Source organism: Lichenostomus cassidix, chromosome 9 (assembly GCF_008360975.1).
Source record: "Lichenostomus cassidix isolate B80296 chromosome 9, HeHo_3.0, whole genome shotgun sequence".
NCBI lineage: Eukaryota > Metazoa > Chordata > Aves > Passeriformes > Meliphagidae > Lichenostomus > Lichenostomus cassidix.
In genome coordinates, this window is record NC_139490.1 from 8,913,672 (window position 1) to 8,940,074 (window position 26,403).

General features: G+C 41.9%; 1 protein-coding gene across 1 annotated transcript in view; it reads right to left on the bottom strand.

The window, feature by feature from the left end:
• DIS3L2 (DIS3 like 3'-5' exoribonuclease 2) overlaps positions 1-26,403 on the bottom strand; it is a 180,832-nt gene that overhangs the window by 150,888 nt on the left and 3,541 nt on the right. Inside the window, exons 3-6 of the mRNA XM_085069257.1 lie at positions 11,248-11,406; positions 10,813-10,955; positions 5,538-5,591; positions 1,323-1,424 (exon numbers count right to left, since the gene is read on the bottom strand). Coding sequence (XP_084925383.1) covers positions 1,323-1,424; positions 5,538-5,591; positions 10,813-10,955; positions 11,248-11,406 — 458 coding nt within the window. The remainder of the gene's footprint in view (positions 1-1,322; positions 1,425-5,537; positions 5,592-10,812; positions 10,956-11,247; positions 11,407-26,403) is intronic.

A 26,403-nucleotide genomic window follows, 5' to 3' on the forward strand; every position in this document is an offset into this window, starting at 1 on the left:
GTATTGAATAGCTATCGAAGAATTTTGCCTTGACCCTCAAAACTGGTTCTCAGAAGTTACTGAGATAGCAGCAGACCTCTTTCTTTTATTTTATTTATTTGTAAATGGATATACCTGTAATATCTTAGATCTCACTTATGGTTGCCTTTTGTATTAGGTAGTTTTGTACTTACTTGTGACAATAAATACTCCAGTCATTTACTCATTTTATGCATACTTAAAAGGAAGAGAAGTTCTAACATGTTTCAAACCATCATTTCAATTGTTATTAGATTTAAACAGAATAGGTAAAAGGTTCAGCAAATGACCAGAATGAAGACCTCGCATTTTCAAGTCTAAAAACATGTAACTTCAAACAAAGACAGGTAGAGAAGGTAGCTAGACTGAGCAAAAAGCACCAGGCGAAAGCAGTTCAGACCAGTCCCCACCCTGCTGGAAACATCCATACTATTACTATTTTCCAAAAGATATACAGCAGTTTTTAAACTCTCAAGAAGAATTCAAAAACTGTGTTTGAAAAACAATTTGTGGTGGTTCTGGCATGCTTACATGTGAAAAACCATTGTAAAATCGCTGACTGTAGCTTCCATCTCCCAGCAACTAGACAAAAGGAGCAAGAACTGCCCTTGCATAGTGGCATTAAAAGACAAACCTACAAACAAGATAAAATTGTCCAGATATTTGGAAGGACAAAGCCTGATCAGGGAAACAAGTTTCACCAGTGAAAGAACCAAAAAAACCCAGACAGTGATCTTAGTGAAATTCTCAGACATGAAAATGAAAGCAATTGTCCCACATTTGTATTGCTCCAGTCATTTCACACATGCTTCATTCATGTAAAGAAGGGTATTACTACAAAATCTGGAGCTGTGACAAGATAAGCTTTTCATGGACTGAGGACCCAAAAATTAGAGAGAGTTAATCATAACAAAAGCTTTGTGAACAACACTTGTCAAATACATGAGCAATTGCTAACACCTACACAGAGCTATCCAACACCACAGAATGCAGACAGCTAAATAACAGATACCAAAAGTCACCTCTGACAACTGTGCTTGGAACCAGCCTTGTCATCAGACTTTCCCCTAGAGTGATAATGACGGCCATTCCATGCAAAGAATGAGATTTCAACGCCTCAGGTATCACTTCTTCTAAACATTGTAATGGATAAAGTGTTTTAATCAACAGCAGCATAAACTGCAATTTAGCTAATCTGATTTGTAGGCAACTCTCTGTTGTCTGTCTCAGGCCCTACAAGTTTAGTGATGAAAATTGTAATAAGCTCTTTCTCTCAAATCACAGCAAAGATATACTGAACTGACCTTCCACTGATCCCTGGGAAGCAGTTTCACCACCACGATGTCACCGTTCAGGGCTCTGTTGCGAGCAACCACTCCATCAATAAAGATATCGCGAGTCCCATCCTAGTCAAAGAGGAAGAAAAGTAAGTGCCAGACCAGACCAAAACATATTAAATCATGCTTGTTATGAGGTTTAAAACACTGCCATCAAAAGGACACACACCCTGGTGAGGCAAACATCCTGCAGTTGTGCACAGGAATGAAATGGATTCACCACATGCCCTTTAACACACAGTATCTTTCAGCAAATGAGTACCTTTGTATGGATGTGCCAGTACAGTAGTTCCACACTATTTACTCAAGACAGAGCCAAGCCCTCAAGATGTGTTGTCTCAGTTCCTCTACAGTTACTCTTGGGAATAGGTGCAGAGTTTTCTGCCATCACAGCTCTTGACACATTAATTTCCCACCTCAAACATTCAAAGCCACTGTTCAGAACAAAGAAGTGTTCAGAACTGTTTACAAGACATTCTCTGCAAAGTGCTCCATGCAGAGCTCCTGCTGCTCTCCTGGTGAGGTCGGAAAGCAGAGACATGCAGCTCTCAGACCAACAGGTCACTCTGTGAAGGCAGTCTGGATTGTGGCTAGGGATGCACTCTCTTGCTTTTCAAATGAGTTAACACCATATATTCTGCATTTGGCACAACTGATGTTAGAAGATATCCCAAATAATGATGACTACAGGTGCCAAGTGCAAGCCAGGAGATCTTTTACTGTAACAGACATGTCAGGACACCTTCTCTGAATTCTCTGGGTTAGCATCCTTGCACAAGAGCCTCTACTAATTGCACACACGCACACACTATGATTACCCGCCCCAGACATGTTTGGAATTCAGTTATTCTAGATTTAGTTTGGGAGATTTCCTTCATGGGGTGAAGAAATTTTCCTGAAGATGCCAACACAAGGTTTTTAGTTTTTAAAAGATTGCCAGTTTTGTCCTTATTTTCTTTTTTGATAATTATTAACTGTGGTCTTGCTACTTTCATTTGTTTTCCCATAATTCGGTATACAAAAAATTCTGTGTCTGTTTACAGTACAATGAACATGTCAAACAATGTGAGCATTTAGTATCACTGTGAGCAGTTAAAATAGTTTTTCTAGTTCGCATAGTTGTGAGGTACAAAAAATGAGGTTGAGTTTCTTCAGATTAGTACTTCATTGTCTTTCAAAGAAAAAACAGCCTCACAAGACTTAAAGTCTTAATTACAACTTCAGCTGTTTCTCAGACACTCCTGAGTCTCATGCGTGAGTAAATCAAATCACAACTACCAGCATGCTCAGTGTCCAAGCAAAACTTCTTTTATAACCTGAAAACCTGAAGCCCTAATATCACATAAGTATCCTACTCTGCTTAGATACCAAAACAATGAAAGGAAGAACCCTGCCATGATGTGAAACTAAGGCTGCCCTCCAAGAGACCAAATTACTCTTAGAAAGAAAAGCAGCAGCAGCAGCAGCAGCTCAACAGCTGTGTGAAAGCTGCCTCCCATGACAAAATGCAGAAAAATTGCAAAGCCTCTTGGACCAACATAATTCAAATTGGAAACCGTTCTTTTCAAAAAGCCAGATTTTTTACACATGGTCTTATTCCTTATTTCTCCCCACCCTTCCCTTTCAGCTCTAACTTTTTACCTAAATCTGTCACATACATAAAAATGAAAAGTTCAAAGTCACTTTTTAAGGCAAATTCCTGGTTTGAGTTTGGGGGTTTTTTTGTCTGTACCTGTAGCTGCTCTGTGCTGCAGGACACAGCCTGGCATTCACAATAATTTGCTCTACACCTTTTTTCCTTCTCTCCTGTGTCCATGGAAATACAAAGCAGACCTTTTCTTCAACTTCCTGTAAAGGTGCCTGATGTGTCACATCAGCTAGTTAATGCTGCATCTCTCCACTCTGCAAGAATTCTGTCTTTAATTGCAGCCACACACTCTCATTCCAAACAATATACATATATACACACATACACTTATATATGTGCATGGACACCTATTTTACAGCAGTTAATTTCAACATCTGCAACAAAGCTGTAATCAGAAAATTGCCATCAGTTTTGGTTTTCCCTCCAAAAAGAAACATCTCTGTATCCTGAGTTACAGGCTTACAATTGTTGGGTGAACTTACTCACTTCCAAGAAAATTTGTGCATCCCACTTCTTCCTCTGCACAGCTGACACTTCAGATTACTAATGCAATTAAAACGGCACTGAATGACAACAGAACACAATCACTTGCAAAATCTCAGCTGTCCCTGGGGTGTATCTACTCCATTGGCAACAATGGCTTCAAGACTTCTGCAGCACCCTCCAGACACATGGGGCTTTCTCTGTGAATATCTCCAGCAGTGCTCCCTACTCCTCTCTGAAAAGAGATCTGCAGTACTCCCATCTGCTCTGGAAGTGTCTCCCACAAGCACAGCACAGCCCCAGTCACTTTGTCACCCATGCTCAGCAGGACCATCCTTCACACTGACACTTCAAACCACACCACCCTGCACAGGGAACACATGAGATGTGCGGCAGAGATTTTAATTCCTGGGGTCTGTTCTCTGGGTAGTTTTCAAGAGAAAAGCCCTGGGCCTTCCCCTCAACTCTTCATGCAACAATGAGAAGAGCAGACAGAGCACATGCGCAGCAAGAAACACATGGGGACTTCTAGTGTAAGGTGAACAGCTGTTGCATTGAACTCCATGAAGTCATGGCCAAGTCATAGCTGAAGAGAAAGGGGTACAGTGGTCTCGTCAACAGCAGGAGAGAAGTGGTGATTTGTCACAGCTGCGGTTCTTGCAGCATCTGGCAATGATGGGAAGTGCTGCAGAACACCAAGGCTGCAAACCCCTCTATTATGGCAAATAATGTTATACAAAGGATTAGCTTCCCCAAGCATCTGTCTTAAAGGACTGTGCCAACACCAGCCAGAGTCATCTTCATCCAGGTGTTGATTCTCCTGGTTCTGGTATTCAGCTCCATAAAGGGCAGAAAAGTAGAAAGATAGCTGAGATAACCACCTCTGCTAGCCCTCCTTAATGCATTCATTCCTGCACACAGAACAGGCACAAGGCAACAGCTGGACACCAGAAGGGCGATCAGGGGTAAAGCTTCACATCCAAATATGAGAGTAGCTGAATTTCTCTTTTAACCTTGCATTTTATAAATCAAGTATATTTAACAGCTTACACTTACCACACCTACAAGGACACCTGGCAAAGGAAGGATCAAAGTTCCTTTTACTTACACAACATCCTACTGACGTACCAGAGAGCTGCTCAGTACATCTTCCTCTAATTAATGTTAGTATATTTTGTGTAGCTCCAAACCTTCCCCACCCCTGTAATGCCAACCTTCTCTAACAAAGCTTCAAAACATTGCCCCAAATCAACAACATAATCTGAAAAACACCATGAATTTCAAGGCTTTCAGTCCAAGCCCCAAAACAATAGCGCTGTCAGTAGCAGGGACAACAACATAATCAATGTTTCACTGTCTCAGGGCAGGCTCTGCCTTCTCATCCTCACACCAGCAAAACATTTCAATATAAAACTCTCTCATTAACAGCAACACTTTGACCAAGTCCGTTCCAGATAAAAAGCTTTGGCTGTGCCAGCTGTGATGTCACCTTCCCAACTGGAAGGCCCTGAAATTGCAAGAGTCCTTCTTTTCTGTCAAAATAAGGAAAGAAGACAGAAGAGGTGCAAGCCAGTCCCATGTGACAGAAGCACATCCCAAGCCAACCAAGATACAGTCCGCGCCAAAGCGGGCACATGAAAAGGAATCACGCATATTATTTCTGGAATGACTTTTCAAATTAGCTCATGCAGCAGATCGAAAATGGAGAGCATATTTGTTTAGGGAAGATTAACTTAAATCAGTGGAAAATCTATAAAACCTCTGCAGCCATAAACCGAGGGTTTCTGATTACGCTATCTGGTGGTCCTCAAACCTGACTTCAGCTGGCCTCTGTGGGACCCTGCAGTATCCCCAACTTCAGCACAAGCAAAGAGTTTCTTTGAGGTATGAGAAAGCAGGATTTGTTTGGGAATATTTGATATAAATGAAAATCCAGATTGTGTTCATTTATTCCAACTCATTCACCTCTGAGTGACCTCTGTGCACAGCATAACTCCCATCTTAATGCACCTTTACTTACAAACTTCAAAGCATTATAAAATTACACTTACTGGAGATGGAATGAAGGCTTCATGGTACTTCTTAGGATTTATTCTCAAGGGTCCCTTAAAAAAAAAGAATAGAAGGAGAAAGATTATGCCTGAATCTTATTAATTTTATATAACACCAGTTAAATTAGAGAGCTGTGGGTAATATATCTACTGTGAAACATGAGAGATACATCTAAATTTCCATTATACATTTCAAGTCTTGACAACTTAGCATCCAGGCAATTTCAAGCCAAAAGGCAGTTTCATGATAGGCTTAAGCTGATCTACTGCAGTCTGTCATCGAAGAGATGTTGAATCATTAGTTGTTGCTGCTACTGGGTGAACTGAGGATCCAAGCCCTCCTGTTCCCTTCACACATTTTCTGCTGAGCATCCACTAACTTCATTAACAAATGGATAATGGAAACAATTTGGCTTGCTCTGTCTTGGAAAAGGAGAATGTTAGTTTTGCTTATTTTGGAGGATGCAAGGAAAGAGGAAAAGCTGAGCTTGCATGGCAGCAGGTATCATTCTTATGGGGCTCTGGCTGCTTAAGCTGTTCCTGCAAACAGACAGCAGCAGTAACTCTGTGATAATAAAGTACTTTTCCAAAAAAGAATCAAAAGGATTTTCCAAAAATAAACATTTAAAGTCTACAGGATTAAATTCTGTTTAAACACACTTAAAGGCAAACTATCTTAAACACATTTGAAAATTCCATGGTCTATCTATTTCTGCTTTGTTATCTGCCAACTGAAGGGCCAAGTCACCTGCAACAAATTCATATCACCCCTCCAAAATAAACCAACCAGTTTTGCTGCTTGCACTCAGGTCCATCCAAGAGACAGGCAGAGCCAACCAAAGCCTTATAGGCTACACAACAGTGCCATTCACATCCCAAGAGGATCCTCAGAATTGGGAGTCAGGTGACTGCAATTAAGAGTGACAGCATTTGAATCTTATGAGAATACAGCTTAGGTATCTGCCTTCTAACAAGCTTCTGCTCTGGGCTGAAACTTTAGAAATTTCTCCACTTGTGTATTTCAAGTAACGTTAGCCAATTTATTATATGAAAAGATTCCATCTGTTTGCACTTCTGTGTTAAGCAATCATAGAAGCATCTCACAGGAATTGCTTCTTTAAAAATTTACTGCGGCAAATAATTTTTTTATGTATTCTGGGAAACACTCAGACAATAGGAAAATAGAGCTGATTACATGTGAAAGTTTTGCTGCCTTGAAGAAGGCTTTGCAGATTTACTAAGGTTTTCCATTGCACTTATCTGATGTTTACCAAGAAACACAGAATACCAGCAGCATGTTCTCTATACTCTTTAGATACTATTTGGGTACTTTGCTGCACTATCTCATTTTATGTCTCCTATAACTAGTACTAATAAGGACACTTGCCCCCATGGCAGGCACAACCCAGGACAACAGCACAGAAACAAAGATGACCCACTGGGAGCAACCCTGGGGTATTTTATGCTTAAGCAAAGTGAGAGCTGACTTGCTGTCATCAGTCTCTATTAGCACTGGTAGCCACTGACGGAAAACTCTCAATGATCCTCCTCCTCCACTTATTTCCCAGGATCAGTCATCAGAAACTGTTAGTAAAGGAAGCTGCTACAAAGAAAAAGGAAAAATGGAAAGGGATTATTGCTTTGTTTGACAATGAGTCAAACAATTCCCATACATGCATCTACCCACCAGCACTAAGCAGACGAGAGGATATCCTATGTTCCTCTGAACAATTCCCTAGAATAGTTTGGGACAGCTGTCAATCAGTCACATCATCCACATGAAAAATCAGGGTTTCTGTCCATGGCTCAGAAGTTGCCAGGGCAGCAACATGCCCACGGATGCCCAGCTCCAGCAAACGCACAAAGGAGCACGGTGTTACCACATTTATTGTGCAGCCTGCTTATCTGCATTTTATATGCACTACCTAATTATGATCAGCATTAGAATTCTTACGTCAAGTAGTATTAAAATACTTCAGCTCTTTCCTTTAAGCAAGAAACTCACAAAACTTATCTTAGAAAGCAGATGGGTCCTATTATTTGTGCCCATGAAAATCCTATTTACAATGTTGTACATTTCACGCTGTGATATCATATCTGGAACCAGTCACTCTCCCCATCTGCAATGAACAACTGTTCTCATATGTGTATTAGGGGGTGAGGATCTGGCTGCAGAGTCTCATGATGTCACACCAATGTTGTATTATTTTACAATAGCTTGCAAATAATAGCTGCTATATTTATCAGTGGTTTTCTGTCATTAGGGCCTTTGTTATGAAAGGGAAGAACAAGGTCTGCAGTAAGGTTTCTAAAACACTTTCTGATGATTCAAGACAGCTTCACAGGTTCTTGCCAATAAAGTTTCTAACCTTATTGAACTTTCCCAGTGAGACACAAAAGGGTCACAATTTCTCAAGCCACTCTGCTAGAACCAGGACAGGCAGTACTCAGATTAAACTTCAAGCATCCGAAACCAAGTAGCTGTTTATAACAGCTATTGTAACACATACGCCTAGATTTATTTGTATGTATGAAACACCAAAAAATGGTCAGGGTTCCCAAGTATCTGATTGCTACCAAGGCTTTCTTTGAAAAAACAATCCACAAAAACCAAGGAAACCCCAGCGTTGACATCTACAAAAGAACAGCTTTCCAAGGAAAAACACCCTCTGAACAGCAAAGCAGTCTTTGCATGGATCTCTGTTCTCTCCGCCTGACCCCAGCAGCCCTGCAGGGAGGGTCTGGGAGATGCTGAAGGCGTGGAGCAGACATGAGTTTCTGGCTGATGCTTCAGAGGATGATTAGAGTCCTTCGGGTCAATGTTCTTTAATACACAGCCCAATTTCATCTGTTGTGTATAACCATCATTGTGCACTCACAGAACGATGCAGGAGTTATTCAATCTTGTTTGCCTTCAGGCCATCCGGTGTGATTCCAATCAACCCCATACACGTGGTGTTTGCTCCCTGCAACTTTAAGGGCACGGAGGTGGGAATTCTACACACTCGTAAGCGCCTGAGCTCAGATCCCTTTTCTTGCGGAAGGACATTTCCACACACGTCGCATGACTAAATGAATCCAGGAATCCGCAGGGCACACTTCTCGTGCTACTTATCAAAGCAGGAGTTTTGTCAGATACAGTACCAGAAGCCATTAAGACCAATATTACTGACAGACGTCAGCACCCATAAAGATAACGTTTCACTCTTCCTGATCTAGGGCTGCTTAATCGTCATGGCACTTGTGTGTCATCTGAGCAATCTCCAGGTCTGCCAGCAGTTTCCATGGGTTGGGCTTTCAGGAACACTTTGTTGCACAGCTGCATTGCCACAGTCCAGCAAAAATCTGAGTGTCATGGTAGGCTCTCTTCTCTCTAACAGAGCTCTCAAATTCTCATCCAAATATAAGTAGATCCAGTGCTTCCAGGATGCTCTAGGGGACAGCCCATGTTCAGAGCGTCATGCTTTTGCCTGGCAGCACTCCAGTTTCTTCAGGACCATCAGATTCAGATCAGTAGGTTTATTCCCCCCTTCCATAGGCTCTTATGGAACCTTTTTGCAAGTTACTATGCCAGAACAATGCCCTGCTTTTGGGGATTAACGCAACAGGTATTTGTTCATTTTGTCTCTTGCCATCATAGAGAAGAACACAGAATATTTATCCATTCACTAAAGTTGCTTTCAGGATCTCACATATTCTGGTTGAGGCTGCAGTGATGAATGGTCTTGATGAAATCATAAGGATGAATGAACTGAAGTTGAGAAACACAGAGCTGGGATGCCCATGATCTATCACTCAGCTCTGAATGAGTAAATCCAGCTTCTACAGTCTCAGTTGTTTCCCTGAGATGTGGAACTGGATGAAAGTAAAACAGATACCTCCTAAGAAAGCACACATGACTCTTCCAGTTACGCAGCACATGTCCTGGAGTAGACACTACACATTTACAAGAATTAGGGATTCTTTTGCCAGGGATCATGCAATCACAGGTCTGTGGGGACTCAGCATTTCAGTGGGATTCTCAGGTAGTAGTCATAGCCTGATGTGCCTCATCTGCAGCTGCACTTGACCTCATCGGCAGTCTACACACAGTGCACTTAACGCAATCAGGCTGTGTTACCAAAAATGGTGCCAAAAACACTCCCGAAGGTAAGGCAGGAACTTTAGTTGATGCCATATGCCAGTGCTGCCATGAGGGAAGTCACAGCTTAAGGCTCTCATTTCCTCCCTCACCATTTGCTTCCCATTGCAGAGGTCTGTGATGGTCTTTAAAAATGCATACTAAGGTCTGAGTAGCCCAGTGGATGACGCTGATCATCAGCAGGGATATGATTTTTCTCAAAGCTAAGGGTGTATGAGATTGGTCTTCAGGATGGAATCAGGCAGTCTTTTATGTGAGATCTTCATCACACCTCCAGAAATTACACCCTTATATTATTAGACAAGAATTATAACCAAAAAATCAGACAAAAATTGAGGTGATGTCATTTGCAACTCCAAAGTATTGATGAGAGCAAGTATCACAACCTCACCAGCACTACAACACTAATTCAATGAAAATGGACCAGTGTGTGTTTGGGCAAACGATGCCTCAGCATGGATGTCATACCCTAACTGACTTCCACCTGTCTCTTTTTCTCCAGTCAGTCTGATCTCACTGGGATGCCAGAAGAACATCACACCACGTTGAGGACTACTATGAATGTGGTGCAAGGACACTCCCTTCTCCATCTCAGCCCTGCCAGCCTTCATGCAAATCTCCTTTATCCACACAAATGGCAGGTCCACCCCCACATTCTTTAGAAAAGAACTGCTGCCTAATGAGGCTGCAGTTTTGCTGCTCCAAAAAGAAGCACGAACATTTTTGTGAGAAATTTCAGTAGGAGGTATCTTCCTAAGGGCATTTGTTTTTACTTACACTGACGCAGACAGAAGCTGCCAGCAACTGCTTTGTTTTGAGCATCACTTGTAAAAGGAAGTGTCTCCCCAATAATGCCCATCATGGCCAGCAGACTATTCAACCAGAAATCTGCGATTTATCACTAGTGCATGCAAGGAATTTTACAGAACATGCAACGAAACAAAAAACTACTTCAGAGGAATGCAGAATATTCCATCCCACTTGTAGAACATCCTGAGAAAGGGAAAATATCTTCCCCTGGCATGTACAAGTGTTACATCAATTCCTTGTCATCAGCTGCTGCTGATTTCCAACAACTGCCTGTGATTTCCACAGACTTATCACAAGAGCATGGACATTGTATATTTCAGGCACCTGAATTAGCTCTCCCCTTTTCAGTCCTGCTGAAACATCTTCCTTTGACATGTAGGCTTCAAATATACTCTTCTTCCTCCCTCGAGTGGGTTTATTTAGATTCTTTCTGTCACCTGATGTTGGGACAGCAGCATAGGATCCTCCTGCAAACAAAAACTCATATGTGTTACTTTACCCACCAAACATGCCCGTGTAACTTAACAGAATCTGTACACAGGTTTTATATTCAAAGTTGAACTTCTGAGAACAGTTTGCCTAGAAATACTGGCACCCAAATTTAGAACACCGAAAAGCCTGGAATAATCATATTTTACAAATAAGCAACAGTCTTTTACAGCCCATTTTAAAGTCAATAGCATTCATCCCAGCCATCTTTTAAAGCACAGGCTTCAAGGCAGCTTATTCCTGAAGCGTGTACACACACTGCTTTAATACCTCTGGGAGTTCCCAGTTGTCTAGGATTTATTCTGCTGTCTGAATTGTTCATTGTTTCTGTCTGCGATTCAGAGAGTTGCCTCTTCCTGTCGAAGTTCTGGGGAGTTCTTGCACATTCAGAGTTGTTTCTGGTCCTTGCAAACCCTCTTTTTTCTGCACCTGAAATCAAATACAAGTTTGAAATAACAGGGAAGGGAAGAGGAACCCCAGTGCCAGCTTGTGGTCCTGGTGAAGCTCACGGTCTCTAGTTCTTCAGTACAAGTTACAACCGTGAGTCACAGCCTTTATCCAAGAGAAACAATGTCTTCATTAGTTCATTTGTAATCTGTTGGCTCTTTGGGCCTCATAATACACCACTAACTTATTTTAGCATAAATAAAACGCTGGAAATTACGATGCTAAGGTTGGATACAACCCTTCCAAAATCCTGGGAAATTCATTAGAGCATATAAAATGTGAAATTGTTAAACTGTTTCCAAAGTCTCCACCCCATTAAGCCCCCAAGTAGTGAGAAAATATAACTTCCCTACAACTTAATTAACCAGTTCAGGAATCAAGGAGGCAAAAAAAAATTCTTAACAACCCACACTGGAGTTGTTAATTTCGGAGCTACCAGAGGCAGCACAGTACACAGGGACACCAGAAAGAAGTGCCAAGGCTCCAAATGTCCAGCCTGCTCAGAACAGGCCACAATCACATAAAAATATTCTGCAGAAACTCACCCCTTACTTCCCTGCCATCACCTCAGCCCCTTCCCTACAGCCAGGAGAGCAAGCAGCAGCTTCCAAAGCGTATGCCAACGCTGTTCCACGGATCAGCACATTGGAATGCAACCCAGCGCCGCGCAGCTGCCCTCTTGGCCCTCCACCTGGATACTGAACATGTCATCACAGCTTTGCCTTCCAGCCCCTCCTGGCTACGCTCCCTGGGTCCAAGCTTGTACCTGCAAGTCAGAAAATGTGCAACGCCAACTTACTTGCTACGGTGCTATCCAAGTTACAAGGCAAATTTTTTACCTATGGTATCCTTCTTAAACAAAATTGCAGATTGCTTCACAGCGGCGAGAAAAAAATGTTTAAAAAGCTGCACTTAAGAAGAGATCTTTAAAAATACGGTGCAACAAGAGAAAACTGCTAGTTTGCCTAATCCCAGAGAAAAAGCAACTTTCATATATATAACAGGTAAATCAGCAGGAGGGAAGGATCCTCCTAATTCAGGAGGGAAGACACCTGAAAAGGCAGGCAGAGGGACGACTCAAGGTGCCAGCTCAGTCCAGGAAGAGATTACACACCACAGCAGCATCTCCAAAGGGGAAGCTGAAACAAAGAGGACGCCTCTGTTTTCAGTCACAATAACACAACATAGATGGGCCTCTTTCTACACAATCAAGCTTTTCACACTCCGAGGGTGCTTCCAGGGCGGAGACTGTGTGAGGAGGTTGCAGCTGTAACATGGCGAGAGCACAGTGGCAAATTTAGGTTTCAGCCGAAGCAACTGAGGCAACACAACCTGTATGGACCACATACTGAGATGGAACTAAAATTAACTGATTTGCAACTGCCTTAATGAACTGATTTACAGATGTCCTAAGGGTCAAATTAAGTACAAAAACAGACACCAAAAGTACAGTGTAGAGAACTGGAAACAAAATTTGCTTTGGATATGTTTTCAGAGGCGTTTTGGTGAAGGAATCTGACAGGCAGGATTTTAGGCTGATCACCCAGAGAGGTCATGCAATCTGCTTCTTTGGAGGTTCTTAAAAATAGGTGAGACAGATGTCTGCCAGAGTTGGTCTAAGAAGAGTAGTTTTTTCCTTGAGGTAGTGAAATGGATTACATGAGCTCGTAAGGTACTCTAAAGCCCTCGTTTCTATGACAGCAAGTCACAGAAAATACTACTATGAATTAAAGAATCTGGGATAAAAAGGAGGCTAAATCTTAACATGTAATTAGAAAGGAGCTGAAAAAAAATGAGAGCAGAAAACTAAAATGCAGAGGGGGGGAAGCAAAAAAATACGTCATGAGTTGTGCAGCGAGCTGAGCGCTAGAGTTGGGCACTGCAGAAAAGAGCTGTCCCGGCACTTGGCTTGGCCATTTGTTCAGAAAATTTGGGGCCCATACAGCCAAAAATAATGTACAGCAACAGCAAAGGGTGGAGAAGTGTCTTTGTGTGATAAAAGGTAGACATGCAGAGAGGCATTTGCACATTTTCAGCACTTAAGCCTTGGGCTTGCTGTGGTGGGATTTTTCATTTGCTCAGATTCGAACTCAAAACCAAGCTCAAAGACAAAATACACTCAGAACAACAAACTCTGCTTCAACATAGCCGGCCTGCAAGGCAGTTTGCACACAGCCACTTCGGGTAGTATTTGACCCTGTTGGCCATGACATTTACAGCTAAACAAAGCCACCCCTGTTCCAAAGCCACAGGCAACTGTCACAATTAGCATTCAACTGGAACACATCAAATTCTTCATGACTGTAATTTCTTGTATTTCTTCTTCTAAAAGAAAGAGACCTCACTACAGGTCACCATCTGTTTCAACTAGAGTCAGTATTTGCTTCTGCAACGCACCTGTCCATTAAAATTGGAACTTAGAAACACCTCTCATGATCGGCTTTCCTGCTGTCCCTGCTGCCCAGCATTAATATTCTGATGCATAAACAGACATCATCCCACAAAGCAAACTGTAACTTGACTACTTTATAGACAGCATATGATATCTTTCTGAAATACCTACCACAAACTTGGTTAAACCCTATTCCAACACCAGGTGTATCAGTCTTACATTTTCTTTTGTGTTACAGTTGTATGATTTGTAAGGTAGAACAAAATCTCTCAGGTAGGATGTCACACAAAGTAGTAACACATTCCAGGCATTAAAATACTAAATAAATTAATAAGCAAATGAATACAATAAAAAATGTAAAATTTCAGTGGAAGGAAGACTGAAGAGCAGGGACTGAGAGCTGAGGTTGGCTGATCCATCCTCATCCAATGAGACTTGAATCAACCACAGAGCACCAAACACATCTGCTGTGCAGAACCACTCAGGCCTAAACACCGAGCAATTCTAGTGCACAACACGAAAATACTCACAACACACAGCAAATGCAACACGTTTGGGTGTTTATCTGGCTGCACAGATGATGTAGAGCTGGTCCCTGTGGATGCAGCCAACACTTGCCTGGGATTTCTAGATATTCTGCCATTTTCAATAGGAAATAACAAAGGACTAACAATTTGAGGAAAGGTGGTTGACTGTTCAGTACCTGAAGTCCTCTGGAGGGAGATTTAGGTTGAAAAAATCCCAACATGTGTATGAGGCATGGAGGCTCCCTACAAAGGTGACAGAGGGACACCTAAACAGGACCAGCAATTCCACACACAGAGCAGGAAAACCCTTGAAACTAGCCAAGAGGAAGCACTTGTGGCAAGCAGAAAGAGACAACTCCCACCTCCAGAGCAAGAGAGGCATGAAAGAAAAGTGGGTGCATTCGTGGGCTTTCAGAGCATTTTACAATCCGTGACTCACTTTTATTCTCACCATGGGCACCAGGAAAAGGAGCTGAAAGGACATGGGGGCTGGTTGAGCTCTGCCAGAAGGACAGTGCTGGAGCTCAATCTAAAATCCAAACCACCTCATTTCATCTCCATCACAACAATGACACCACACAATGGCACATTTTGGTCTTTAAACCTAAGTACCTATTAATCTTTTCTTATTTGTGGAAAAAAAAGCATGCAGGCAGCTTCCCAAAATAATTGATCTGGCTTACAGTAAGAGAGCAGGTTAGAGGTTTTAAATCAGCTTATTTTGACATAATTTATACAAAATCACTCTAGAGTTTAGCTTTTGAAAAGTACAGCATTTAATTAAATTTACATCTATTCGTCAGTTGATCAACTAGATGGTCAACTAAATCAACTAAAATGCTCAACTAAACATAAACTTAGCAGGGCCAGAAAGTCTTTAATTTTATATTAAAATTTGCATATTGCTTTACATAAGAAAGAGCTAAGACCCTCAATTTTATTTACCAAAAATAAAACATTCTAACTGCCCTCTAACACCTGACAATCTCTTTGATTACTACCAGCAGAGAAGGAAAGTATCACTGAATCTTCATCAGCACATCCATGACAACTCCCAGCCAGGATCCAGCAAGAACTACTTTTACTTAAGAGATCCAAGTGAATTTCAAGATAAGGAGATCTTGGTATAGTTTTCCCCTTTCCTACCAAAGGGCATCTACATTTTCACCAGACATTTTTACCTCTAAACTTCCAGCTTTGTTACCATCTACATTATCCACACAGATACCTACAATACTTAGGCAGCTCCCTGGGATAGGCAGGACTGTGAGAGCATCCTAACTGTGCTGGAAACATCTCTGCAGGTTTAGGACTCTGACCCCCCAGACACTATCTCAGCATGTAATGGTTCCTTTCACATTTTAAAAAAGGAATTTATGTTGAAAGCATTGGACAGAACAATATTGTTACAAACTTTTCCAAAACAAAATATTTCCATCTACTATTTATTTTTATCAGTCCATGACTGACAGCAGCACCTCCACTAACTGCTATTGCTAAGAGGATTTTCCATTGCTTCCCAGCATTAGATCATGGTCTAGATATGGCAAGGAATCTTTGGAATACCCCAGTTTTCCAGTTAGCTTAAGCATGAGATGAAACAGAAGCATATCCCCAGAACTGATAACATGCAATAGAACAGTTTGTTATCAGTTAATGAGACACTCCTGACATACAGCTCCCAAATATTTGTCCATATTTCTACAATGTTCCATTTCATTGCTGACTCATTTCAATGACTTAAACCAATTTCCTTCAAGACATCCAAGTAATTCTTCAAGACAACTCAGCTGTGCACTTAGTAAGGCATGATAAGGATACACCCATGAGCTTGAAGTCATGGCAGCTACCAAAAGAAGGGTCACCAAACACTGCACTATCTCCAAAAGCAGGAATTAATCTACCAAAGGCAATAAGAGTTACCCTGATGCCAGCCTGTGGTTAGTCCCACACTCCCACTTAAGTCAGACTAAGTTAAACACAGCAAGAAAGTTAAATAAAGCATGTTCCTGCTCATCCTTACTAGAGACTTAATGAATTAGTGTCCAACCACGTGGCAGCCCAAGGCATCAGCTCACAAATCTGTAAATTCAAGTTGGCCCTTGACTCCTGGCAGAGTTGACAAAGCAAATTTTAGAAACCATCAAATTTGGTCTTTTAGCAAATGAATACTCTCCAAGACCTGCCAGGAAGTTCTATCTGCAACTTTATGAGGCACTATGGATGCTGATGTGTAACAGGGTGTATTAATAGTCTCAATACTAAAGTTCAGCCAACACAAACTCTGCCTTGTTTTGGAAAGACATCTGGGCCATAAAAAATCCCCAATCCTACACAACCCCTGAACAACTCATCTCAGGTGCTTTTGTGAATCTTTCTCTGCACAGCTTTGATGAGCTGGGGGGACGCAGGTCCTGCCTGGGAGCTCTGGACACGCAGAGACCTACTGTTGGCACTGTTGTACCAGGCAACTGCCCCTTTCATTCTCCAAAGTCAAATAAACTCTCCCAGAAGAAGATGCTTTGCCAGTACAAACTGCATTAACATCAGGGTGGTTTTGCTAGGATCCCTGTGTCTGCCCCTTTCCTATGCTTAAACAGGCAATTTCAAAGCTGTTTGATATTTTCTGCTGCTCAAAGAAGCCTCTAGAATAATTCCCTCTCAAATTTTAAAAGCCAAAATGTGTTTGTTAGATTGTTTTGAATTTCTAATGCACCAGTGACATCCAATAGATGCCATATTATAGAAGTGACTAAGGCAAAAATCTCCAAACCCTTAAATGACTACTACAATATCCGGGATCAAATTACCACACACAGGCAAAAACAACAGGCAAAACCAACAAACACCATTGAAGTGATCTCAAATGTGAGTTATGTCAACAAAAACACTGGCCACAGACAAGCCAGAAGTAACAAGCTATTTATGTTTTGCAAAATATTTTGCGGATTTAAGAGATTAAATGTCCCACTAATGGTAACAGCCAAATCCTTTTTTGTTCTATTTAGTTTTAAAAGGAAAAACACAAAGACAGCTGTTGGTATAGTTGCTCAGGCAAGGAGCTCTGTAGCGGGACTTAAAAAGACACTCCTTGGAAGTTGTCTCAATCAAAACTCTGTGCTAGGTCCCCAATAACACACATACAGTACCAAACCCCATCCACCACACTCCCTGCAAGCACAGCTCTGCTCCATCCTATGTTAGGAAGAGCCACGCTTCCACATTGCTCTCAACATGAAGTAAAAGAGTTCAGAGTTCTTGGACAGCCTTGGAACAGAACCACCTCCATGCATTTTACAGTATCTTGAAGCCAAGACGTTAAATAAAGTAGATGGCTCAAGATTAAAGACAAAGAAATAGAGAGAAATGAGGATGTCATGGGAAGGAATTCATTAGAGATGTAGGAGTGGAAAGGCAAGACTTGGAGATATGTTATCAGTTCAGTGATGTTTCATTGCAACAGAAACCTACAGGAGATAAACCTGGTAGGCAATATTTCAGATGCTCAATCTAGAGTCTAAGAGAAAGCCAAAGAGTGCATTCTCCTTATCACAGGCAAATAAAAGAAGATCCTTCTTCTCTCATGAAATGTAAATTCAAAGAATCTTAAACTGGAGGTTCTGCAGCACATTCTTCCACTCAGTCCAAGCTAGACCACAAATCTAAGAGAGTTCCCACAATGTTGCTGTGAGTCCTTCTCAAAAGCAGCCAAGGAAGTGAATGATTTGAAATTATTCTAATGATTGAAAAGTAGGGCAAACTTCCGGGAAAGGGAATACCTTGGTGGAACTAGAAAAGAATGGTGATATAACAGCACTGTAGGGATTTAGGCAGATGGCAGATTGCACAGTTAAGTTTAGAGTTAATTAAACAGTCATTCAAAGAAGAGAAACAATGCAAATCTACATTTACATGCATGGGCTCAGCCAAAATGCAAATTCTATGCAAATATCCTGAACTGAGTGGATGCTGTCTTGAAATCCAGCTGTCAGAAGTGGCTCCCAGGCCCCCAGCCTCACTAACTGACCCATTACGATGGGCCACCAGTGTCCAGCCACAGCATAAATCTAAAGGTAACTTTCCACCGAAGACAAATCAAAGTAAAAAGAGAAGACACTACACTAAGTGAAGGCCTGTCCACACAGCTCTAAAATATGAGTTCAGCGGTGATTAAAAGGACTGGAAAAGCCCAACTGGTTACCAGCAAATCTTTACAACATAACACAGCTCTGCCTGCACCAGCCAGTGGGTTGCCTGTGGGCATGGTTGTGTTTGTGCACCAGGACACTATGAGCCATCGCTGTAGACATCTGGGAAAATATCCAGAGAGCTCTCTCACCCTGCTCTTCTCATTTCTTTGGAGAAGGTGGTTCTCCAAACAATTTTGGCAGAGAGTCTGCCAAAATCTGCACAGAAAAGTTGAACATGCAACAAAAAAAGCACAAAGGAAATCCTTGCCACATGGGGAACAAGTTGGCTGCAGGCAGGCAGCCTACCCCCCAGCCAGTGACTCTGGGTGGGAAAACACAGGCTGCCTCAGTTTGTGAGGAAGTTCTTAAGGCCATTAGCTGCCTTTGGAGGTGTCTGTGCCTCTGCAGCTGGTCATAAAATATTCAGACATCCAGTATTCTTAGAATTAAACATTATGGAAGAAACATTCCTGCTTAGGAATGGAGGTAGCAAAAGAGTGGCATGTCCATGCATACTAAGAAAAGTCAGAAGTAGAGACAGATGCTTATTTCCAGACTCATGAAAATGAGGTGGGAAGCACGCACATGGTGGAAGGCACATGTTGCCACTGCTCTTTTGCTTTAAGCTGCACATACTCATTAAAAACTCTTGTGCTGCATGTCCCCACATTTCAATATGGAACATGGGGAAATGAAAATGTTCTTGCTGACTTTGGCTTTTGGAAAGGGCCCAGGCTTTGAAAAACTGAAATGAAGAAAAATGCACAATGGATTCTTTCTGCTGAGGAAAACAATGCTGTGGAAACTGCTCCTGACCGCCAAGATCATGTGCTCACGACACCATGCTTCCACTTCCAAAACACTTCCAAGCATCCTCATGCTTGCAGGGTTTTGACTTCAGTAACTCAGACAGTAATTGCAGTTTTATTCAATTCCTCAGCAGGGTTTGTGTTGTAGGAATACTACAGGAGTACAAGAGCCAAAGATACCATTCCGGGCTCTGAACGAAGGGCTGGTGACGAAACTCATTTAGTAGCAATAGACTAAAAGTTTATCAAAATAGTTACTGTGCTCCAGCTGTGTGCAGCAGCACAGTGGTGTTGTCAGGGAGGGGGTACATCTCTTTTGGTTTTCAGGACTCTCTGTGAACCTGCTCCACCCTGCTCGTGACCTCCTCACTACCTACTCCGCCTGATGACTGCACTCCTCCAGGCTTCCACTCCTGCCTCGGGATGTGGGTCAGGGCTTCTTCCACTCCCCCTCATCCTTCCATCTTCCCAAAACGTCTTCCACAATACCTTTTGCTCTTTGTTTTATCCAGCAACTATGCTGTGAAAAGGCTTCTTCAAGACTTAAGAAAAACACTTTAAAAACACAATATTGTGGAAGTTCTGTCTTTGATTTTTCTGGGTTTCAGTAGTTCGAGAGAAGCAAGCTGCTCAAAGATCAGAAGAAGCCAAGAAGCTTTGAAAAGCAAAATACCTGACAGGAGGTGCTAACATACTAGAAGACATTAACAGCTGAAGAAATCAAAGAACTGCCTTCAGATTCCTACATACCCTGAGGTAACCCAAGGTGCTGCTGGATCTGTTCATCTGCTGATGAACCATTCCCCATGCTGTCCATTCAGTGCAGTAGGTAGATAAATCACAATCCCATGTACTGTGGGGGAAAAATTCCTAAAAACATACAAACTGAAAAAAACCACATTCTGGCCGCTGGCTTTTATCTGCAGAGAGCCTGGAATATTCTCCAAGGCAGGACCTGCCCCATACATCTGTGGGCTGCAGCTGCTAGTGTTGACATTTTCCTTCAGCACCCTGGAAATCTTTATTTTTGTCACAGAAGACATTATTTTATGCAATACATCACAACATTTTGTTTTCCACCCTGCCCAAGCCAAGTCTCAGTTCTTGTACCTTGGCTTTCCCCACAAGAGGGAGTTCAGGACATGCAGCCCACAGAATTTTATGGAGCTGGTTAGCAGGAGGTTGCGGTGAGAGGGCAAAAGATGGGCAGCAGCACTTGGGATAGGAGAGGCAGAAGCAGAGATGTAGAGGAAGGCAGCAGAGAAAGGCCACAGCAGCCACAGCCTAGAGAGGAACAACAACAGCCACCAAATTCAGCTGCAAAGTATCTATCCTACCTACCTGGATATCCATGGTGAGACACTCAGACATTACCTGAACAGGCCAGACCTGACTGGGATGTGTGGGCTGACTGATCCCATGGTCAGCAGAGGACAGAAGGCTTTTATAAATTAATTCCTGTTTGAATGACAGTATTTTTCAGGGGTGGAAATTGTTATCAGGGCTTCTAAACATGCAGGTGACAGCCCACATACCAAAAGCCTTGGTAAAACTGTTCCAATGGTCATTCACCCGCACTGCTAAATTGTGCTGTATTTCAAGCCTGCATTTGTTTAGCCTCAAATGCATTATATCATAATCTGCTCAACTGAGTAGCCTATTACTGAACATCTGTTCCCCATGTAGGCAATTTACTGAGAACTCCCCTCCCCCAAGCATCTCTGTGATAAGTAAAGCAGAGTTCCTCAAATCACTCACTCACGATCCCAGTGTTTTAATCTTCCCTGTGGCCGTCCTCTGAGTATTCATCAATTCATCACCATCCACCTCTAACTGAGGGCATCACCACAGGAGACAACACTCCAGAAGCTGCTGCTGCCGTGCCAAAGACACACACAGTCCATATTCCATCTTCCAACTCCCATGCTCATACATTACCCTTTTGGCCACATTTCACAGGAGGGGAATGTTCAGCTGATTAATCCATGAAGAGCTCAAAACTTTTTTCCAAGCTGTTGCTTCCCACACTGGGTTCCTCACACTGCTATCATGGCTCTATGCTGGCAATCTGATAAATGGATTTTGTTTTGCCTGCTTCCCAGTCCACCAAGTGATCCAGATGGCTGCCAGTAACTATCCCCATTATTCAATACTCCTAAGTCATCAAAAAAACCCTTTTCAATCCTATTTTATATTTTCTTCGTGATGATTGACAGAAGTATTAAAAAGCACAGGGTCAGGACATGACACTGCAAGAGCCAGACACACCTGTCGGTAACAACTCTAAATTTACTTCTGCGTTTAATTAGTTTGACTACACAGGTTTTAAACCATTGCACATGCGCTGTGATTTCATTAAGTTCACACACTAACATCCATACTCGCACCTTTGGCATCAAACCCCTAATCTCGTAAGAAACTGACGCTGAAGGAGCTCAACAGGACCTCTGTTAAATAAACTGATGACAAATCACATGAAAGAAAATATTTAAAATTAGTTAAAAATCAATTCAATTCCTCTGTGAGCCTATTATTTTCCTAAGACCAACACCACACTGACAGGCAGTTACCTGAACTACATAATGGGGGCTAGTGAGTAGAATAAAAAAATAGTTTTAAAAATAGCAGGTTAACAGCAACAAGTATTTCCCCAAGGAACATGTTGACATGAGAGCTAATAGGTGAAGGAAGCTATTTCATTCAAAGAGGTGAGAGCTTTGCTGTCAAATGCAAGGGCTTCTGCTCCACCATGGTGTGCTCAGGGCTCTGGTAAAGGGCACGGAAGACAGTTATTAGATCACATATAACAAACACAGTCCCTGCAAGGGCAAGATCTCATCTCCCCAAGAGAGGATACATCAGATATTAACTCACATACTATAGCTGATGTTTGCCAAAAACATTAGTTGCACAAGATTCAGGAATGCAACATTTTTTTCTCTCAAAAGCAAGAGAAATTTATGTTTGTGATGACGTTGCTAAACCATTAGAGAAAGGAGTATTCTATTTTTCATGTGTTTCTCAGATGGGGCTATACAGTAAATCCAGTTTTCCCTTCTCTCTCATATCTTATTACTATGATTAACGTCATCTAAGGAACGTTACATTGAACCTGGCAAGATTAGCTACATTTTAAAGATTTCCACAGCAACCAACATTCTCCATTTATTGAGCTGATTCTGTGGCCTTTAGTAGATTGCTGGCTCATATTTACTGGTGCCAGATAGGGAGATAACAGCATTCTTCAGAACTGAATTTCACCACACAAGAATTAGAAGACTCGACTAAAAAAGTATCATTATCCCAAATTAGCATTATAAAAAAGGAAAAGCAGAATCTGTGGTTCTTCCTCCAAAGTTCCCCCAGAGAAACAAAGGCAAACACACAATTACACTGCAGTGTACCATGGGAAGACAAAATACCTGAGATTTTGCCATCTTATTAAGGCAGATATTTCTTGAGCAGCTGTGCCTGTCAAACACGCGGGAAAGCCATTCCAGGATATTTCCTTTACCTATCCTGAACCTTTAAAATGTCAGGATTGCAGCCACAAGCACACCACCACCATCCAACAGCAACAATTGTTTTGAAAGCTCTGATGCTAAACACCAGCCTGCTTGCCAGCGACACTCCCCCATGGAAGCTGCCCAAGTTGGTTAAGTACCACAGGCTGGGCAAATAAATGCCAAGTGTCAGACAGATGATAAATCAGAAAGGGTTGTGGAAATCTTCTGCTGTTTCAGATGAAGCATGTTGTTGCCCAGGAATTGTCTGCTTCTACTCAGGGGGCACACTGACCCTGACAGACGGGCAAGATACCTCCATCAAATCATAAACCTGTGAAGTTTTTAGTGAGAGGAGCCTCAGGAGGGTACCTAGAGAAGCTGGCAGTGTTCTTCCCAAGGAAGCTGTCTGCAGATACAGACTGAGACAGTATATCCAGCCCTGCAAAATCTGAACCTATTTCAGAACAATCAGCCTTGACCAGCATCCTGCTCCACCCAAGTTTCAACAAAACCACCTCATTCCCAGGTACTTAAGCTCCCAAGATCCTCTGAAATCACGTGTGGCTGGGAGATGGTATTCCAAATTTGGAGGACAATCCTTTTCTGCAGATGTCTGATTTCTAGGCTTTCCAGCAGACTTGGGAATATGCTATCAAACAGCAATTCTCCCTAAAAACAGGCTGGCAAGTGCATGTACTCAAAATGCAACTAAAATCTTGCTGTTCCTAATTAAACACGTTGCTTGGTCTAAACTACTTACTGACAAAGTAAAGCATCACAGATATTGAAGTTCCACATAGCAGCCATGCAAATCTCAACTCCTAGCATGTGACAGACAGATGCTGCAGAAAGAGTCTGCTATTCTGTCCTCAAGGAAAAGGAGGTTTTAAGCCCTTTTGTGACAGAAACTTCAGTCAGTCTGAAAACAGGTTTTGATTACTAACTCTGGATTGAAATGGGAAAACCCTTAGAGTCTTTGATGAAAACCAGAAAACAACCCAAGGGATTTGGTAATTTTCTATTAAGGAAGTTTAACCAAATTTTAGCACCCAAAGAACTAGAGCATTGGAGATTTAAGTGAAAATACGAAGGAAAATTGTATTAGATTAAAAATGTTAAGCATCATAATTTAAAGTGACATTTTAGGATTATTTTCTGGTTTACTGGGTTTTGCTTGAGAAGAAACTTCAGGACAGGAGGTTTTATGGCAATTCACCTTGCACAGGTTAAACTGCACAGAAGGGAGCAACAATCTGTGGAATTCCTCTGTCTGTGGAATTCCTTTATCTGCAGCTTCATCTCCCCAAATAAAGAGTGCTGATGCCATAGAGTGAATCTAACCTGCAGTCTCATGACTATGCCATGTTTCACACAAGGGAGAATGGAGTCCTGGTTACACTCAGCTCTCTCAACTGCAAAGCCTCCAAAACTTAGGAAAAACAGTTACTATATGGAACTCCAGACAGGAACAAATCAGCAGAACTGAGCTCCAGGGCTCAAAGACATCTGCTTCAGGTTCCATAAACCACTATGCTTTCCTCTAAGGTCACAGGAATCCCTCTGCCATTGAAAGGACATTAACAGGGACCAGTCCCTCAATGCCTACAGCCTGCCCCAGGCCACTCAGAGGGTTTTGACAGATCTCTGTATTTGCCTTCAGTTTTAGTTTTAGGGTCGTTGCAAACCCAATCATGGCTAAGCCTGAGCTGAAGAGCTGTTAAGAAGAGGACAATGAAATGAAATGGTACAAAGAGAGATGCTTGGCTTTGAGATTAGCTCAAAGAGCCTTTTGGAAAGCCTACAACAGTCTGAAGAGAGTAATTTGTGAGGAAATGTCACTCCTGAAAAGATGATATGCCTCGCTGCTATGACAGAAGCAATTCTTGCCATCACAGCTTCACAAGCCTTGATTTAAACTGATCAAACCAGTCACCTGCCTATGCAAAATAATATGACTTATATCAGCATCAAGAGAGAAATACAAGCTTTGAAGTGAGAAAATATTAATCTGATACTGTGATGTGTGAGTTCTTATACCTAAGCACTTGTATACTGCAAAATCTTTATTTCACTTAAACAAGAGTCCTAAAATATACTCAAACTGAACAGCAGAAAAGACATTTCTCTGATACAAGTGACATATTTATTTTTTTACTATTTCTTTCCTCCTCAAGAAACTGTTTTCAGCTCCCTGCAAGCATTCTGGAGGGTAACCAGTCTCAGCTACACAGGAGGGTGGCTGGGGAGGCATGCAGGGGGAAGAAGAAAGGTATCACCACTGAGCAAGTAACTTTCCAATAATCTTTCCCACAGCGTGTTTTCCACCTGGGAAGTCAAAGACAAGCGTCAACATTTTCTGCTTTAGCTCTTTACACTAAACAAACAACCAGTTTTCAAAGGGATTGTGCAACCCCACTTCTAACCAGAGCAGGAGGCCACTGCAGGTGCTTGCTTTTGAAAGCCAGGCGATTTTTTTATCCATGTAGGCACCTAAAATTTTTCTGGATATAAACTGTATGTCTTTGAGATTCTTCATCTCTGTCATCTGCTCTTCCTACACTTCAAATGCTGAAGGCAGCGAAGTCTACTATAACAGGCTAGCACAACAAATAGTGTAACAATGAAACATATTTTAAAAAACCCTCCTAAAAATCAAGCTCATCAACCAATTTTAGCATAATCTGCATTCAATCTCTGTCTATGATCAGCCTCGCAAGAACGCATGGAAGTTTACCAACTTTAGCATATTATGTATTGCCACAACCTCAAAAATAGCGCAAACCTGGAAAAAGGCATATTACTTGCCCTTCTTGAGTCTTAGGGCTTAATTTTTAAGACTGATTTAGCTAAACAGTTGATTTTCAATTCAAGAGTTGTGATAGGCCTCAGGCTGATCTCACCTAGCTGAGAAATCAACCTCTTTCCTACTTGTTACGGAGAATTTAACATGGTGACATTCATGACTTCCTTCAGTAGCAGCTCATAAGATCAGGCTGTCTTAGTATTTCAGCATAAATTCAGAGAAACTTTTAACCCATTACACTGAGAAATTAAATTTATACTGTCTAGCTTTAGTTCCTTGTTCATGCTGTGGTTTGGACTTTTTTTAGTAAAAAAATTTATTTATGTCCCTGAGTAGGCTTTCTGCCTTGAACATCACATTTAAGAGGCACATTCACTTTAGCACTGTAAAATGTGGTCTCTTTGTTACTAACAGCAAAATTTCCTGGAGTCAACACTCACTATCAGGAATTGGCTATTATAGAGGCATCTTAGCCCCTGAGTATTGGGTTTACCTGGACCAAAGGCAAACCAGCACTCCAGATTCAAAGAAGTAATGCAAAGAAAAGCATGACTCTGCCCTGAGTCAGCTCAGATCCAGTGGTCTTATTAATTTGGACTCTACACCACAGAAATTGGGCTCTTCTAGCCCCAAGCTGATCCTGGAAGCAGCACAGCCACAGTCACAGAGTTCAGGCCAGGGAATTAGGTCCTGCCAACACCGAGTTGGCTCCACATAAAGGCATTTGCACATGCCACATGGCTTACTTGTAA